This window comes from Pelophylax lessonae (assembly GCF_965119305.1).
Source record: "Pelophylax lessonae genome assembly, chromosome: 5".
Lineage (NCBI taxonomy): Eukaryota > Metazoa > Chordata > Amphibia > Anura > Ranidae > Pelophylax > Pelophylax lessonae.
Window position 1 is genome coordinate 441,248,724 of NC_138772.1, and position 18,830 is coordinate 441,267,553.

Below are 18,830 nucleotides of genomic sequence, written 5' to 3' on the forward strand. Positions count from 1 at the left end.
ATGTGAAATCTGGGGTCAAAAAGACCTCAGATCTCACATCTACACTTAAAAGCAAAAAAAAAAAAGAGCCCTTTAAGGCCTTTGGGAGGAAGAGTAGGGGCCATCTTGCCCTCACTCGACTTCCTGCCTAGGATCTGAAAGGGTCGGATAGTTTTCCCCGCTACTGACGGCTTCAGTAAGTGGAGAAAATGACAAGAAGCGGTTGGAGAAGGGCCCTGCCCATAAAAGCGATCCCACAGTGAATTGGCCACTGGGACCACTTTTATGTGAAAGAGGACCGCTGGCCACGTAGAAAAATACCAGGGTTTTGACAGCTATCTGCTGCCACATCAAAGCACCATGGTGGTCGGGAAGTGATTAAGGCTACATTCACACCTGAGCGTAGCGTTTTCGCTCGGTTTTTACAGCTATTTTACCGCGATTTTTGCGGCGATTTTTACCGCGATATTACCGCGATTTTTGTGCAGGCGTTTTTAGATTGAATAGAGATCAATGGAAAACGCCTGTAATCTGCCCAAAAAGAAGCTCATGTACTTTTTTGAGCGTTGGGCGTTTTGTATACAGCATCAAAACGCTCAGATGTGAACAGGGGCCATTGAAATGAATAGGATTTGTCTTGTTGGGCGTTTTGAGAGCTGTCCCTAGAGCAAAAAAACTCCCCAAAAACGCCTACATGTGAACGGAGCCTTAAGGAATCATTGGAATAAGCATTCCTGGGTGCCAGTAAATCATCCTTATTCCTCCGGTCTCCACAGAACCCTGTTAAGGGGTTATATCCCAAGTTTCGGTTGGTGGAACTAATAATCCCCGCCCTACTTAGTTGTCCCACATGTATATATGGCTGAGGAGTCTGTTAGACTATGCCCCTGATGATGAAACGCGTAAGTAGGAGCTGGAGATGCACAACAAGATTACTTGCTGGGACGTGGCGGCCATATTGTTGATTTGAAACACAGATCGTTTTTTTTTAATTAAGACAAGCAAAATATTGGTTGCTATCTTGTGAGTGTTATTCTTCAATTTTTTAATTAAATCGGTTTAAAAACCCTACACTATGAGGAGTGTCCTTTTTGTTTTCTCGTGAGACATTTAAGTCCTGGAGGAGATCGTTTGAGGGAGATGGAGAGGAGGTTACTGCCATGATAAGGGCCCACTGGATTGCTAATTACTGCGTTTCTAGACCTTTGTAATGAGGGTCAGAAGCGGATGGTAAGAGGCCGTGTGATTGGGTGTCGGTGGTGGCCTCTGCACATTTATTCAGCTGCACTCAGATTTGTGAAATCTACTGGGACTTTCTTTTTGGATGTGGACTTTTTATGAAACATATTTTTTAATTATATAGTGCTGGACTATTTTCTTCTTTTTGTAGTTATATTGTCCTTTACGCAATATCGTGCCAGCAGCTTCTTTAGTATACTGAGTATCATACATATTATCTACCCAGCGCTGCAGATACATAATTTATATATTCCCGTTACATTACTCCACTGTAATGTAAAGGAGGGCTGTGATGTCAAGGGGAACTGAGGACACTGACATAAAGGGGGACTGTGCTGTAAAGGGGGGCTGAGAACAGACTCAGTGAATAGCCCCTCCCCAACTCCCTCTCCTCCCCCTCCAGTTCCTGGGAAAATTGGCTGCTGTGAAACTGGTCCCTGGTGTCAAAAAGTTTGGGTTCCACTGCTCTATAGGACTGCAGATCTTCTCTTTTGGAGTTCAGATCCACTTTAGAGATTTATTATTTATTACAGGTACTTATATAGCGCTGTCAATTTATGCAGCACTTTACATAAATTGTATATGGTACATTCACATTGGTCCCTGCCCTCAAGGAGCTTACAATGTAAGGTCCCTAACTAACATTCATACATACACATACAAGGGCCAATCAACCTACCGGCATGTTTTTGGAGTATGGTAGAAAACCCACGCAGGCACAGGGAGAACATGCAAACTCCAGGCATGTAGAGTCATGGTTGGGATTTGGACCAACTGCCCTAGTGCTGCGAGGCTGAAGTGCTAACCAGTGGCGGCCCGTGCATAGGGGGCGCCGGAGCGCCGCCCCCCCCCTAAAAAAAAATGACAAAAAAAATGACAAAAAAATAATAAAGTTTTGAAAAAGAAAAAAAATTGGGTTTGCAGGCCTATGCGCTCGGCCTGGTGGATATAGGGGGGGTGGGGTTTACGACCCAGAAGAGGCGCCGATTGGCTGCCTTCTGGGGGCGTAACATGGGCGCAGCAAATAGCCCCACAGCTGAAGACCATGGGGCAAGTATTTTGATGCACAACTGCCTGTACCCAGAGCAGCTTCCAAAACACTAAACAGTCACAGGGATCAATTTAGGGTCTTTATCACCAGTCCCCAGAACAGCTGCCACCTTCCCACTTTCTTCAGAGACGGTCTAGTGAGTGAGATGCCACCTCTCCAAAACCAGCTCTGTGTGGTGAGGCTTTGCAGTCAGCGCCAAGAAAAGTCCATCCAGGCCCTCAGTCCTGACACCGCTGAGGCCCTTGGTTCCACTATGTGATCCATGGGTTGTATAAGGGCCCCTCTGGCTTGGTAACCCTCCTGGGAAGAAGGAACCCTTCTTCCCAGGAGGCTATTTATCATCAATCCAGCCCCCTTCTAGACACTCCTCTCAAGGGATTGGCTGGAGCATGATAAATGTTTAGGCTGACTGTTTTGAATCTCCCACCCTAGGCTCTGCAAGCTTCTGTGATCAACTTACAGATTTTAATTTTTGGATTTACCTTCAGAGAATCCAGTAAAAACACTCCTAAATGGTAGATGAACAACTAGAGACACAGACTAGTACACTGAAAAAATAGCTTATTATAGCCATTTAGCAAGCACCTTCGATATACACAGATATACAAAGTAAAACTTCTCTTTATCCACCTACGACTGCCAGAGTCACACTCCCCTTTTTACTGAGATGTCATTTCTGTCATGACAGACAAAACGGTCAAAAAATAAAGGCATTGTAACTGACAGATTGTGGGAATGCCAGTTCATTCCCATGACTCATGATCAGAGTTCGGTATTACTTCTTTAACCACTTAAGCCCCGGAAGATTTTACCCCCATTCCGACCAGGGGTTTTTTTGCGATTCGGCACTGCGTGAATTTAACGGACAATTGCGTGGTCGTGCGACGCTGTACCTAAACGAATTTGACGTCCTTTTTTTTCCACAAACAGAGCTTTCTTTTGGTGGTATTTGATCACCTGTGCGCTTTTTTTAATCATGCGCTATAAACAAAAAAAGAGCGTCAATTTTGCAAAAATAACAATATTTTTCAAATTTTTTTATATGAAATTCCCCAAAACAAAATGTAAAAATCAAAATTTTTTAACATTTTCGGCCAATTTGTTTTATGCTACATATGTTTGGTAAAAAAAAAAAATCGCAAAAAGCGTATTTTGATTGGTTTGCGCAAAAGTTATCGCGTTTACTAACAAAGGGAAAGATTTTTGTCATTTTTGTTGTTTTTTTTTTAACGCGTAATGGCGGTGATCTGCGATTTTTTTGCGGTACTGCGACATTGCGGCGGACAGATCGGACCCTTAACTGACATTTTTGACACTTTTGGGGTTACCAGTGACATTTCTACAGTAATCAGTGCTATACATATGCACTGTTACTGTAAAATTACACTGGCAGTGAAGGGGTTAACTTTTTTTTTGAGAGGGAGGGGTGGTGTGTGTCCCTAGGGGCGTGATTCTAACTGTGATTGGCTGTGGCTTGAGCTGTAGGAACAGTGATCAACGGTCCTACATAGTAGAACCGTATGATCACTGTTTCTACACAGGGGAGAATGACAGGCGGCTTGTTTACATTAGCCGCCTGCCTTTCTCCCTCTGCACCGATGATCGCCGAGTGACCAGCGGACATTGGGTCCGCCAGTCACACGCACGGGGGGGATCCGTGACCGCGCCTCCGGGGGCGCGCGCTCGCTCCCTAGACCCTCACAGGCTAGCGACATAGTACTACGTCGCTCTGCCTGTGAGGGGCTGACCGCCGCAGTAAATAGTCGTGCGGCGGTCGGCAAGCGGTTAAAGAACAAATATTAAAAATGTTAAACAAATAACTGCCATGGATTAGCTCTTGGAACAGCATTCAAAATCTCTGAATTTTATCACTACACACTTCAGAAATTAAAATGTAAATTGTAAAGCGATATGGCTGCTATGCAGGAATCATAAGGGCTCTTCCCAGCTATTTTACACTAGATCAGGAACATAAGAGCTCCAAGCACAATAGTCACTGCAACTATCCTCACAGCAGGTGTGCACACAGAATGTGATTCAACGTTCACAATTTCTGCCATCAAGATGTAATTCTGTAAAATTCCCCAAGAAGGGTAGCTTAATGTGCTGGAGGTGAAATTGATTCATATGTATAATGTTATATTTTTTATCTCCTAAATGTAATGGATCTGCAATTGCTTGAAAACAGAAGCTATTAAAAGCAGTAGTTTAGACAAATATATTTACCAATGTGAGAGTAGTGAATGTCTGAGGTAAATTGCTATATAGCTAAAGATTTACAGCTATTAAGTCTTCAAGCAGCATCATGCAATAAAAATGTGAATATATATATACTGTGTGTATATATATATATATATATATATATATATACAGTGGGTACGGAAAGTATTCAGACCCCCTTAAATTTTTCACTCTTTGTTATATTGCAGCCATTTGCTAAAATCATTTAAGTTCATTCTTCTTCCTCATGAATGTACACACAGCTCCCCATATTGACGGAAAAACACAGAATTGTTGACATTGTTGCAGATTTATTAAAAAAGAAAAACTGAAATATCACATGGTCTTAAGTATTCAGACCCTTTGCTGTGACACTCATATATTTAACTCAGGTGCTTTCCATTTCTTCTGATCATCCTTGAGATGGTTCTACGCCTTCATTTGAGTCCAGCTGTGTTTGATTATACTGATTGGACTTGATTAGGAAAGCCACACACTTGTCTATATAAGACCTTCCAGATCACAATGCATGTCAGAGCAAATGAGAATCATGAGGTCAAAGGAACTGCCTGAAGAGCTCAGAGACAGAATTGTGGCAAGGCACAGATCTGGCCAAGGTTACAAAAAGATTTCTGCTGCGCTTAAGGTTCCTAAGAGCACAGTGGCCTCCATAATCCTCAAATGAAAGACGTTTGGGACGACCAGAACCCTTCCTAGAGCTGGCCGTCCGGCCAAACTGAGCTATCGGGGGGGAAGAGCCTTGGTGAGAGAGGTAAAGAAGAACCCAAAGATCACTGTGGCTGAGCTCCAGAGATGCAGTCAGGAGATGGGAGAAAGTTGTAGAAAGTCAACCATCACTGCAGCCCTCCACCAGTCGGGGCTTTATGGCAGAGTGGCCCGACGGAAGCCTCTCCTCAGTGTAAGACACATGAAAGCCCGCATGGAGTTTGCTAAAAAAACACCTGAAGGACTCCAAGATGGTGAGAAATAAGATTCTCTGGTCTGATGAGACCAAAATAGAACTTTTTGGCCTTAATTCTAAGCGGTATGTGTGGAGAAAGCCAGGCACTGCTCATCACCTGTCCAATACAGTCCCAACAGTGAAGCATGGTGGTGGCAGCATCATGCTGTGGGGGTGTTTTTCAGCTGCAGGGACAGGACGACTGGTTGCAATCGAGGGAAAGATGAATGCGGCCAAGTACAGGGATATCCTGGACAAAAACCTTCTCCAGAGTGCTCTGGACCTCAGACTGGGCCGAAGGTTTACTTTCCAACAAGACAATGACCCTAAGCACACAGCTAAAATAACGAAGGAGTGGCTTCACAACAACTCCGTGACTGTTCTTGAATGGCCCAGCCAGAGCCCTGACTTAAACCCAATTGAGCATCTCTGGAGAGACCTAAAAATGGCTGTCCACCAACGTTTACCATCCAACCTGACAGAACTGGAGAGGATCTGCAAGGAGGAATGGCAGAGGATCCCCAAATCCAGGTGTGAAAGACTTGTTGCATCTTTCCCAAAAAGACTCCTGGCTGTATTAGATCAAAAGGGGGCTTCTACTAAATACTGAGCAAAGGGTCTGAATACTTAGGACCATGTGATATTTCAGTTTTTCTTTTTTAATAAATCTGCAACAATGTCAACAATTCTGTGTTTTTCTGTCAGTATGGGGTGCTATGTGTACATTCATGAGGAAGAAGAATGAACTTAAATGATTTTAGCAAATGGCTGCAATATAACAAAGAGTGAAAAATTTAAGGGGGTCTGAATACTTTCCGTACCCACTGTATATATATATATATATATATATATATATATATATATATATATATACACACATATACATACATATACACACCCACAAATCTATATATTAAAGCTTATAAGAATGACAACATAACATACACACACACAGTATAGTATTATATCACAAAATACACATAGTACAAATTACTTTTTTTTTTTAACTCACTACATTTGTATCAAATAAAGGATGCAGGTTGCTATAAATATTTGTTATAGAAGAAAGCAGCAGATTTTTTCATACATCATTTTACACTACTACAGAGTTTTTTTGGTGCTGATTCTGAGCATCTGATGACCCCCGAGCTATATTATCAGAGCCTCCATCAGGTCCACGTCTAGGGCATGCTGAGATTTGTAGTGACACCAGCCCCTGGATACATAGTGAAGACATCTCGGGGGACACTGCGCTGATAAATGATCCCTGAACTGACCGCATCATGATCTGGTCTTGTCTCTACAAAGCAGAAGTTGCATTTTTGGGTGGAACTCCACATTAAGTGAGGCATATGCAGACACACTCAGCTGTCAGGGAAAACTGTTGTTACAATGTAACCAGAGATGACTCATTTGTGCCATTTTCAGTGAATGGTGAACTTATGATTGGGTGACATGTGAACATCCCCAGGATGATGCCACCAAAAACAGGACAAGAATGTATGGGGTGGAGCACTTGCTAAAATGCATAACACATTCCACACTGTATTTACATGTACAAATGCAGGATGCATAGAATCAGGAAGTGATGTGTTCTGAGGATCACTGAACACAAAATTCCAACACTACATCCCCCTAAACCCTGGGAACACCAAGACATCTCCCACACTTACCTTTCAAATTAGCAACATCTCATGATAAAAAAAAGTGATCTTACCATGTTAGCTTTCTGACAACTCTGAGCAGCACTAACACTTGCAAGTGCGTCCGAACGTCCTACCGCACACATGAGGATGCATTTCCAGGTCAGGAGCCAGGCCCGGGCAGCCAGTTGCGTGCCATTGCGAAAAAGATCGCAATAAATTCACATTTGTTAACATCTTTTCATGTGTTCAATATGCTTATTTCCCAAATTATTTAAAAAAGTGTGTTTATGGAGTGGGCAACTGGTGATTAGAGAAAAGGAATACCTAAATTTGACATGTTCAATAGTTTACCTAGGCCATAGCAAAAATCATTGGAACCTGAAAATCTGTTTCAGAGCTGTTGAAAGCTTGCTCTTTTCGTTTTGGATTTACACTTTTTTCTCTATTTAATGACTTGCATTGGTGCAGAATAAAATTATTTTGTAGCAAAGTAGATTTAATAGAGATTGGAAGGTGTGTTAACAAGACATTTCACTTCTAAAATATTTTATTAAACCTTAACAAATAGGAACACTATTTTGTTCAGTTACTTTGCCCAAAAAATGGACTGGCATTTAACGTTGCAACATTTTTCACAGCACTTTACAATTTGGTTAGAAGGGCCCAGCTCTAAACAGCTTATAATCTAAAAGAAACACTTAAATTGGACACAATTTAATTTTCATAGTGTACAGCAGGGACAAAAATAAGGTGAGCACTAACCATGTCAAACATTTCAGGGTATAACAACCCTCACTATATAAGGGAAATAGGGTATATACAGCTGGAGGGTACAGTCCCCCAGTAGTACACAAAGTGGTTAACTGAAGGCAAGAAAATAGGTGGTGATGATTAAAGTGCAACAATTTATTACAAAGAATACTAAAATGTCACATATCCAGAGCATACAACACTATTGGTAATAGCTCAGATGTGATACAATTGAAAAAGCACAACACTATATCCCACATCTAACAGACAATAACCACATACTGGACGAACAACACATATAAAAAACAGAAACAATACATTGAATGCATGATGATATATGTGGAATATGTATATCAGTTAAGAATCCTGATCGTATTGATCTTGCAAATCTGACTTCATATTGCGCATAGCCGTGTAAGAAATAATACAACTGGGATAGCAATGGCCCTTGCCTGATCACCTGTTAGGCCTTTTCCAGCAGATGAGCCCTGTTGAGCAATGAGAGGTTAATTCCTTAGTAGTCACTTATTATTGCAATGTGTTGCTTGCCTATAGCAATCTCAAAAATAAAATGCTTGCTCAAAATTGGATGTACATGGATAGAAGTCGCTTGTCAATGCTGCATATATCTTCAAATTCGGGTGGATTGAGAAGATAAAGATTAAAGTGTGTGGTGTATAGGGCAGGGAGGAACAGGATGACCACTGCCAGAGCCCTACAAAATTACCTCTAGCAGGCCACTGGTGTAGACCAAACAATCAGAAACAGACTTCATGAGGGTGGCCTGAGGGCCCGACGTCCTCTAGTGGACCCTGTGCTCACTGCCCAGCACTGAGGAGCTCAACTGGCATTTGCCATTGAACACCAGAATCAGCAGGTCCACCACTGGGGCCCTGCCCTGTGCTTTTCACAGATGAGAGCAGGTTCCCCCTGGGCACATGTGACAGACCTGAAAGGGTCTGGGGAAGCCGTGGAGAACGGTATGCTGCCTGTAACATTGTTCAGCATGACCCGTTTGGTGGTGGGTCAGTGATGGTGTGGGAAGGCATATCTATGGAGAGACACACAGACCGCTACAGGCTAGACAATGGCTTCCTCACTGCCATTAGGTATCGGGATGAAATCATTGGACCCATTGTCAGACCCTACGCTGGTGCAGCGAGTCCTGGGTTCCTCCTGGTGCACGACAATGCCTCATGTGGCAAAAGTATGAAGCCAGTTAATAGAGGATGAAGGAATTTATACCATTGAATCGTCCAAACGCTTGTCTGACCTAAATCTAATAGAAAACCTCCGGGGCATAATGTTGCAGTCATAATGTTGCAGTCCATCCGACGCCACCTGGTTGCACCTCAGTCTGTTCAGGAGCTCAGTGATGCCCTTTTCCAGATCTGGGAGGAAATCCCCCCCCCCCCCCAGGACACCATCTGTTGTCTCATTAAAAGCATGCCCCGACAGGCATGCATACAAGCATGTGGGGGCCATACAAACTACTGAGTACCATTTTGAGTTGCTGGAATGACATTTCAGCAAAGTGGACTAGCCTGCTGCATCATTTTTTCACTTTGATTTTCGGGGTGTCTTTGAATTCAGCCCTCTGTAATTTGATAATTTTCATTTCCATCAAACAATGTGGCATCCTTTTGTTCCTAACACTATACCCAGTGCACGACAATGCCCAGGCCTCATTTGGCGAGAGTATGCAGCCAGTTCCTAGAGGGTGAAGGAATTGATACCATAGAATGGCCCCCATGCTCACCTGACCTAAATCCAATAGAACACCTCTGGGACATTATGTTTCAGTCCATCCGACTCCACCTCAGTCTGTTCAGGAGCTCAGTGATGCCCTAGTCCAAATCTGGGAGGACACCATTTGCTGTCTCATTAGGAGCATGCCCTGACGCTTTCAGGCATGCTTACAAGCAGGTGGGGGCCCTACAAACTACTAAATACCATTTTGAGTTGCTGCAATAAAATTGCAGCAAAATGGACTTGCCTGCTGCATCATTTTTTCACTTAGGGGTATATTTGAAATCAGTTCCTGTAGGTTGATAATTTTAATTTCCATCAAATGATGTGGCATCCTTTCGAAAGTTCATAACACATACCATATACATATATAGATATCCAGCATGAGATTTTTCCCAATTGAGATCTGATGTGTTTTCAAAGTGTTCCCTTAATTTTTTTTGAGCAGTTTATATACAGTATCTCACAAAAGTGAGTACACCCCTCACATTTTTGCAAAGATTTTATATCTTTTTATGTAACAACACTGAAGAAATGCCACTTTGCTACTATGTAGAGTAGTGAGTGTACAGCTTGTATAACAGTTTCAATTTGCTGTCTCTTCAAAATACCTCAACACACAGCCATTAATGTCTAAACCGCTGGCAACATAAGTGAGTACACCTCTAAGTAAAAATGTCTAAATTGGGCCCAATTAGTAATTTTCCCTCCCTGGTGTCATGGCCTCGTTGGTGTTACAGGGTCTCAGGTGTGAATGGGGAGCAGGTGTGTTAAATTTGGTGTTATTGCTCTAACTCTCTCATACTGGTCACTGGAAGTTCAACATGGCACCTCATGGCAAAGAACTCTCTGAGGATCTGAAAAAAAGAATTGTTGCTCTACGTAAAGATAGCCTAGGCTATAAGAAGATTGCCAAGACCCTGAAACTGAGCTGCAGCGTGGTGGTCAAGACTATGCAGTGGTTTAACGGGACAGTTTCCACTCGGAACAGGCCTCGCTATGGTCGACCAAAGAAGTTGAATGCACGTGCTCAGAGTCATATCCAGAGGTTGTCTTTGGGAAATAAACATATGAGTGCTGCCAGCATTGCTGCAGAGGTTGAAGGGGTGGGGGTCAGCCTGTCAGTGCTCAGACCATACACTGCACACTGCATTAAATTGGTCTGCATGGCTCTCATCCCAGAAGGAAGCCTCTTCTAAAGATGATGCACAAGAAAGCCCGCAAACAGTTTGCTGAAGACAAGCAGACCAAGGACATGGATTACTGGAACCATGTCCTGTGGTCTGACGAGACCAAGATAAACTTATTTGGTTCAGATGGTGTCAAGTGTGTGTGGCGGCAACCAGGTGAGGAGTACAAAGACAAGTGTGTCTTGCCTACAGTCAAGTATGGTGATGGGAGTGTCATTGTCTGGGGCTGCATGAGTGCTGCTGGCACTGGGGAGCTACAGTTCATTGAGGGAACCATGAATGCCAACATGTACTGTGACATACTGAAGCAAAGCATGATCCCTTCCCTTTGGAGACTGGGCCGCAGGGCAGTATTCCAACATGATAATGACCCCATACACACCTCCAAGACGGCCACTGCCTTGCTAAAGAATCTGAGGGGAAAGGTGATGGACTGGCCAAGCATGTCTCCAGGCCTAAACCCTTTTGAGCATCTGTGGGGCATGCTCAAATGGAAGGTGGAGGAGCGCAAGGTCTCTATCATCCACCAGCTCAGTGATCGTGGAGGAGTAGAAGAGGACTCCACTGACAACCTGTGAAGCTCTGGTGAACTCCATGCCCAAGAGGGTTAAGGCAGTTCTGGAATATAATGGTGGCCAAACAAAATTGGGCCCAATTTGGACATTTTCAGTTGGGACTGTACTCAGTAAAATCTGTTCCAAAAACAGGAAAACATTACTAGCATTGTTTAAAAAAAAATAAAAAATGAGAAGCAACATAAAAACCCAGCAAGGACAATTTTTTTTAGGAATTAAAGAGTTCATCTCAAAATTAAAATGTATGTTTTTGTGGAAGTAAATTGTAAAGAGAATCAATGGTTGACACTTGCATTTATATATAAATAGTACATAGTTTGCTATCTCTCACAAATTCACGCTTGTTTGGCATTCACACATTTCAGAATTCACTATAGCACAGGGCTAAAACGAAATAAGTGTAGGTTTGTGACTAGTTTCTAGTCTGGGCATGCTCAGTTGTGTCAGTTCTAAAAACAGGGTGAATTTATCTCTTCTCACACTTTCAAGCATATTTCTGCTTTCACAACAATATTTCAAGAAATTTGAAAGCAGATCACCTCCAAACAATATGCATGTTTAGGAACCATTTAATCTATGAGATTAAGCTCTAAACATTATTTCCATGTGCAATTCACCTGCTTCCACAACGACTACTGATTTAGATGGTCACTGATTTATGTGACCTATAGTGAATTTGATTTTGTGACTATATATTCACAACGTGCTATAGTGAATACCATTTCTGGCTAGATTTAGTTGTTTTCTATGGATTTTAGTCACTTGTGACCGTTTGTTCACCCATTTGCTGACTAGGTGTTATAGTGAATTAGTCCCTTAGGGACAGTTCACTCATCCATCCTTACTCCCAGTTGCTCGTTACTCAATAAAAAGTCCAGGGGGTTTTGGTTTTATATTTATTGTGGAACTTGGATGGGAGAAGGGAATAGTGGGATACTCCAACTTGAACTATTTACAGTTGATAAGGACAACTCTCACTTGGCCTCACCAGGTTACTTGTGGAAGCAGACACACTGTTTTAATCATACTGCTACGCGTATGGATGAATTAGGTCTTCTTGCTCTCTCTAGCAGCAGACTTGATGCAACTACGTTACCTTCAGGACACTCTCTAGCATCCCCTTGACTGATACCCATTCACTGACTCTTCTAGCTGAAGGGATGGCCTTCTCAGGACCGGCCCCATGACACGGATCTGTATTTACTATATGCAGAATCTGATCATTTCCAGTGTCTCCTTTCCAGTCAGCTATGGAGGACCTCAGGGTTCAGCTCCTCTCTGACTCTCAGGTCCACCACCTGAGGCCGCATGGCAACTTCTACAGAGGAGAGGCAGCCACCCCCTCCCTCCGGGACCCTACTCTCCAGCTGAAATACCCCGAGCACATGTGAACTTGGCATTTCTACAGCATTCCAGCATGCAGCAAGGCACTTTCCTCTGCCAATCACCGGGGCTGTACCAAATGCCTGTGCACTAATTTGTCAGGTTTCCTCCCACTGTCGATTATGCCTCCCTATTGGACCAGTGTGAAACATTTCAGACAAACTGAACTGCACCTGAGCACCATGAGCAGACCTCACCTGCAGATCCTGCTCTCTTGCAGGCAGAGAACAATATAGATTTACAGTATCTCACAAAAGTGAGTAAACCCCTCACATTTTTGTAATTTTGTATTTTATTATATCTTTTCATGTGACAAGTCTAAACTGCTGTCAACAAAATTGAGTACACTCCCAAATGTCCAAATTGGGCCCAAAGTGTCAAAAATTTGTGTGGCCGCCATTGTTTTCCAGCACTACCTTAACCCTCTTGAGCATGGAGTTTACCAGAGCTTCACAGGTTGCCACTGGAGTCCTCTTCCACTCCTCCATGACGACATCACAGAGTTGGTGGATGCTAGAGACCTTGTGCTCCTCCACCTTCAGATTGAGGATGCCCCACACTCAATTGAGTTTAGGTCTGGAGACAAGCTTGGCCAGTCTATCACCTTTACCCTCAGCTTCTTTAGCAAGGCAGTGGTCATCTCTGGGGTGTGTTTGGGGTCGTTATCATGTTGGAATACTGCCCTGCAGCCCAGTCTCCAAAGGGTGGGGATCATGCTCTGCTTCGATATGTCACAGTACATGTTGGCATTCATGGTTCCCTCAATGAACTGTAGCTCCCCAGTGCCGGCAGCACTCATGCAACCCCAGACCATGACATTCCCACCACCATGCTTGATTGTCGGCAAGACACACTTGTCTTTGTGCTCCTCAACTGGTTGCTGCCACACAGGTTGACACCATCTAAAACAAATAAGTTTGTCTTGGTCTCATCACATGTCTATTTCCCAAAGACAACCTCTGGATATGATGCTGAGCACGTGCATTCAACTTCTTTGGTTGACCATGGTGAGGCCTGTTCTGAGTGGAACCTGTCCTGTTTAACTGCTGTATGGTCTTGGCGACTATGCTGCAGCTCAGTTTCAGGGTCTTGGCAATCTTCTTATAGCCTAGGCCATCTTTATGTAGAGGAACATTTTTTTTTTCAGATCCTCAGAGAGTTCTTTGCCATGAGGTGCCATGTTGAACTTCCAGTAACCAATATGAGAGAGTGAGAGTGATAACACCAAATTTAACACACCTGCTTCCCATTGATACCTGAGACCTTGTAACACTAACGAGTCACATGACACCGAGGAGGGAAAATTACTAATTGGGCCCAATTTGGACATTTTCACTTAGGCGTGTACTCACTTTTGTTGCCAGCAGTTTAGACATTAATGGCTGTGTGTTGAGTTATTTTGAGGGGACAGCAAATTTACACTTTTATACAAGCTGTACACTCACTACTTTACATTGTAGCAAAGTGCTATTTCTTCAGTGTTGTCACATGAAAAGATATAATAAAATATTTGCAAAACTGTGAGGGTTGTACTCACTTTTGTGAGCTACTGTATATAGGGGCTGTTTTTGGCTTACAAGGCATTCACCATTTTATTTTGTTTTTGGTCAGTTGTGCTTGGATAAGGGAGTCTGATGAGAATCTTCTGATATCTATTAGTGATGCCCATACATAAGGCTGTTGAAGTTATATTTGATTATTCTGACTCCAACTGAATGGGGACCACCTCCCTATCTGATAGTAGTCCCAGCTTCAAGTAAAGGTGACCCCCTCGGCATCTGATAACAGTCCCAGATACAAGTTAAGGTGACTCCCTCCCCATTTGATCACAGTTCTGGCTACAATTAAAGGTAACCCTATTCCCCATCTGACAGCAACCCCAGCTAAAAGTAAGGATGACCTCTCCTCATCTGATAACAGCCCCAACTACAAGTATAGATGACCTCTCCTCATCTGATAACAGCCCCAGCTACAAGTAAGGGTGATTCCCTCACCATCTGATCATAGTCCCAGCAACAATTAAGGGGTAGTCCCTCCCAATCTGATCACAGCCCCAGCCACATGTAACTGTGGCCTCCTTCCTGTCAGATCACAGCCGCAACTACAACTGCGTGCCAGTTACGTGCCTAGTACACACCACCAGAAAATCAGAAAAAAATACCGCTTTCAAAGCAATCATCTGATAATCGAATCTGTTAGTACACAGCTTTCGAGAGCCGATCATGACAGTTCACGTGAAATTGTCAGAAGGGTCAAACATGAAATGTTTCTCGGAAGATACCAGATTTTACAATTTTCGTTTAATCGGTACAGTATTCGGCCGGAAAACAAAAATCAGAAGAGCAAGAGTACACAAGCTCAGAAACAAAAGAATAGATTACAGTACATCACTTCCGAAGTTGTATTTTGTGGTAGGAGAATTTTTGGAAGTTTAGTAACCTCTTCCTTTTCGATATGAGACTAGCATGCAAAACAAATGGATAATCATTCATCCGATATTCTCATTGTGTGTACTAGGGTGACCCTCTACAATTCTGATAACAGCCCCAGCTATAAATCAGGCTGACCACCTCCCAATTTGATCACAACCCTAGCTACAAGAAGCTATGACTTCCTCCATATCTGATCATAGCCTTGCCTACAAGTAAGGTGACCCCCTCCCCATTTGATAACAGTCCCTACTAAAAAGAGTGAACCCCCCCCCCCCCCACCTATCTGATCAAATCACAGTCCTAGCTACAAGTAAGGGTAACCCCCCCCCCCCCTGCCTCTCCATCTGATCACAGCTCCTACTAAAAGTAAGGTTGACCCCCCCCCCCCCGAATCTGATCAAAGCTCCAACTACAAGTTCAAGTGGTTCTAAAGGGAGAAGGTGTTTTATCTTAATGCATTCTATGCATTAAGATATAAAAAAAAAAAAAAAAAAAAAAAAAACTTCTGTGTGCAGCAGCCCCCTTAATACTATCCTGAGCCCCATTTCAATCTAGCGAAGTTGCAGAAGATACTTGGCAGTCCGGGATTCTCCCTTCTGATTGGCTGAGACACAGCAGCGGGCGCTATTGGCACTCGCTGCTGTCAATCAAAGTCAGTGACGTAATAAGGAGAGAGGGCAGGGCTGAGGCTCTGTGTCTGAATGGACACACAGAGCAGCAGCTCGGCTCGGGTTGCCCCCCATAGCAAACTGCTTGCTGGGGGGTGGGGGCCAGGAGCACAAGCGAGGGACCCGAGGAGAGGAGGAGGGTCTGGGCTGCTCTGTGCAAAACCATTACATAGATCAGGTATGTATAACATGTTTGTTATTTTTAAATAAAAAAAAATGAGACTCTAGTATCACACCACTATTTTGTTTTTGTTCAAAAAGCGGACAGCTCCAGTCTGATGTTAGTACAGCGATGTCCCCTGCTGTTCTTTTGTGTTCTGACAGGGGGGTGGCCCATCTGCCAGAACACTCCAATCGACTGCTGGTTTTCCAGCATGCTCATCCAACGATCGGCTGCCATACACACAGGACGAATGTCAGCCAGGTTTTATTGAACTGGCTGATGTCACCCGACATTCGGCCCATGTGCACTAGGCTTAAATGGGCTCTCCTCCCTATCTGTCCCAGTTACAAATAATTCTGATCCCCTCCCCATCTGATCAGAATCGCAGTTACAAATAATGCTGATCCCCTCCCCATCTGATCAGAGTCCCAGCTACAAGTATTGCTGATCCCCCACCCATCTGCTCAGAGTCCCAGCTACAAGTAATTCTGATCCCCGGACCCCTACCCATCTGCTCAGAGTCCCAGTTACAAGTAATGCTGATCCCCGGACCCCTATCCATCTGATCAGAATCACAGTTACAAATGATGCTGATCCCCCACCCATCTGATCAGAGTCCCAGCTACAGGTATTGCTGATCCCCTTCCCATCTGCTCAGAGTCCCAACTACAAGTAATTCTGATCCCCTCCCCATCTGATCAGAGTCCCAGCTACTATTAATGCTGATCCCCTCCCCATCTGATCACAGCCCCAGCTACAAGTATTGCTGACCCCCTCCCCATCTGATCACAGCCCCAGCTACACGTACGGGTGACCCCCCTTCATTTGATAACATAACATCTACCAATCTGCCAGCCACAACATGGCAACCATTACACCCGCCCCCTCATATATGTAACCAATGGGAGGGCTGCAGAGCTCATCTTCCGCCTTCCGGGGATCACATGCTCCTCCTGGTAGAGGCCACGTGTTTCCTATGAGCCCCGGTGTAATCATGGCGGCTCAGATGATCGAACATGTGCTGGCCCAGGCAGAGAAGGATGAGGCGGAGAAGCTGAGGCTTATCACTGTGAAGAAGGAGCTCGAGCTGCACTTTGATCTGGGCAACCTGCTAGCCGCAGACCCCAACCCGGCGGACTCCAAGGCCTTCAGGCAGCAGAGTCGGGAGGACTTCCTGCGGTCCCTGGCCCGGGACAACACTCAGCTCCTCATTAACCAGCTATGGACGCTGCCGACCCAGCGGGTGGAGGAGGCGGTGGTGGCCACTTTGCCGGAGCCCAGCACCCGGCTGCCCCGGGAGAAGCCGATCCCGAAGCCCCGGGCACCCACCCGCTGGGAGGAGTTCGCCAAGTTAAAGGGCATCCAGAAGAAGAAGAAAACCAACCTGGCATGGGATGAGACCAGCAAGGAGTGGCGGCGGCGCTGGGGCTACAAACGGGCCAACGATGAAACCAAGGACTGGCTGATCGAGGTGCCCACCACTGCCGATCCCAACCAGGATCAGTTCTCCAAGAGGCTGAAGGCCAAGAAGGAGCGTGTGGCCAAGAATGAGCTGAACCGGCTGAGGAACCTGGCCAGAGCCGACAAAGGCAAAGTCCCTGGAGTAGGACTCACCCCTACCGGGCAGCCTAGCCGGGATGAGCTGGGCAAAGCCATGCATGTGGCCAAGAGATCTACAGCCTCAATGGGCAGGTTCCAGGACAAGCTACCCAAGGAGAAGGAGCCCAAGAACATGGGCAAGAAGAGGAAGTTCATGCCCCTGGTGGGGGACCTGGGGGCAGAGAGGAACAAGCACCTGGAGATCCTGAAGGTCCTGGACAGTAAGAAACCCATGATGGATGTCACCAAGGCGGTCAACCGGCAGATGAGGGAGGAGGATGCTGAGGAATCTGCCAAGAGGAGGAAAGCCTCCAAAAAGGGGCGAGGGGGCAAACGTCAGGGTGGCAAGAAGGGCAAAGGACCAGCCAGAGGGGGCAAAGGGTTTGGAGGTAAAGGTCAGGGGGGCAAAGGGTTTGGAGGTAAAGGTCAGGGGGGCAAAGGGTTTGGAGGTAAAGGTCAGGGGGGCAAAGGGTTTGGGGGTAAAAGGAAATAAGCCCATGGACTTCACCTGATGGCATGTACGCCTGTCACTGACACTTTATTGACTCATGATGTTCTCCTTCCTTAGGAATGTTTTCATGTGGATATTATGTGATAAGGGCGGGTGGCATTCTAATGTTAATAGGAAGAATATTTTTCTATGAAGCGTTTACCTGATTTTCGGGTATGTGAATAAATAAGTGGGAGTACCCTGCATATGTAGCTAATGCCTACTGACCTTTATTTTATTCCAGATTGCAGTTGTGGTTATGAAATTCCTGTGGCTAGGTTTGCATTATTGCTTATCGGGAATGTGTGCATGCAAGAGAGAAATGAGGGGCTGCTTAGTAAATGCATGGGGGTGCCTAATTGTTGATGGCAAAATGCCCAAGAACCACGTTTTTGCTGCTGCGCCAAACATCTGTGCGGCTCAATTTAAAAAAAAAAAAAAAAAGGGGGGGGGGGGGGCGGTCAGGGACGTACCTTGCCTACCTTTCTGCAACTATGTTCAGCATCATTCTGCAATTGGGGTATATCCAATAAATGGATGGGCTGCCCTACATGCAGAATGCAGCCTGTACGAGTGTGACCCTAGCCTAGTGTATCACCCAATACCTATGGGCAGTGATGTTCAAATTAGGGCTCATTCACATCATAGCGCCATAATGTGTTTGCGTTATTAAACTAGTGCTGTGCTGCATTGTGATTTATGCGTCATTGTAGCTTTTTTCCAATTCATGGTATA

The 18,830-nt window shown here is 44.7% G+C and overlaps 1 protein-coding gene across 1 annotated transcript; it reads left to right on the forward strand.

Moving 5' to 3' along the window:
- Nucleotides 1-16,981: 16,981 nt before the first annotated feature.
- Nucleotides 16,982-18,098, forward strand: RRS1 (ribosome biogenesis regulator 1 homolog; the record flags this gene model as incomplete). Its single annotated transcript, XM_082258848.1, has 1 exon — nt 16,982-18,098. The coding sequence occupies exon 1, from the start codon at nt 16,983-16,985 to the stop codon at nt 18,096-18,098; it is 1,116 nt and encodes a 371-aa protein (XP_082114974.1). The 5' UTR covers nt 16,982.
- Between the last annotated feature and the right edge of the window lie 732 nt (nt 18,099-18,830).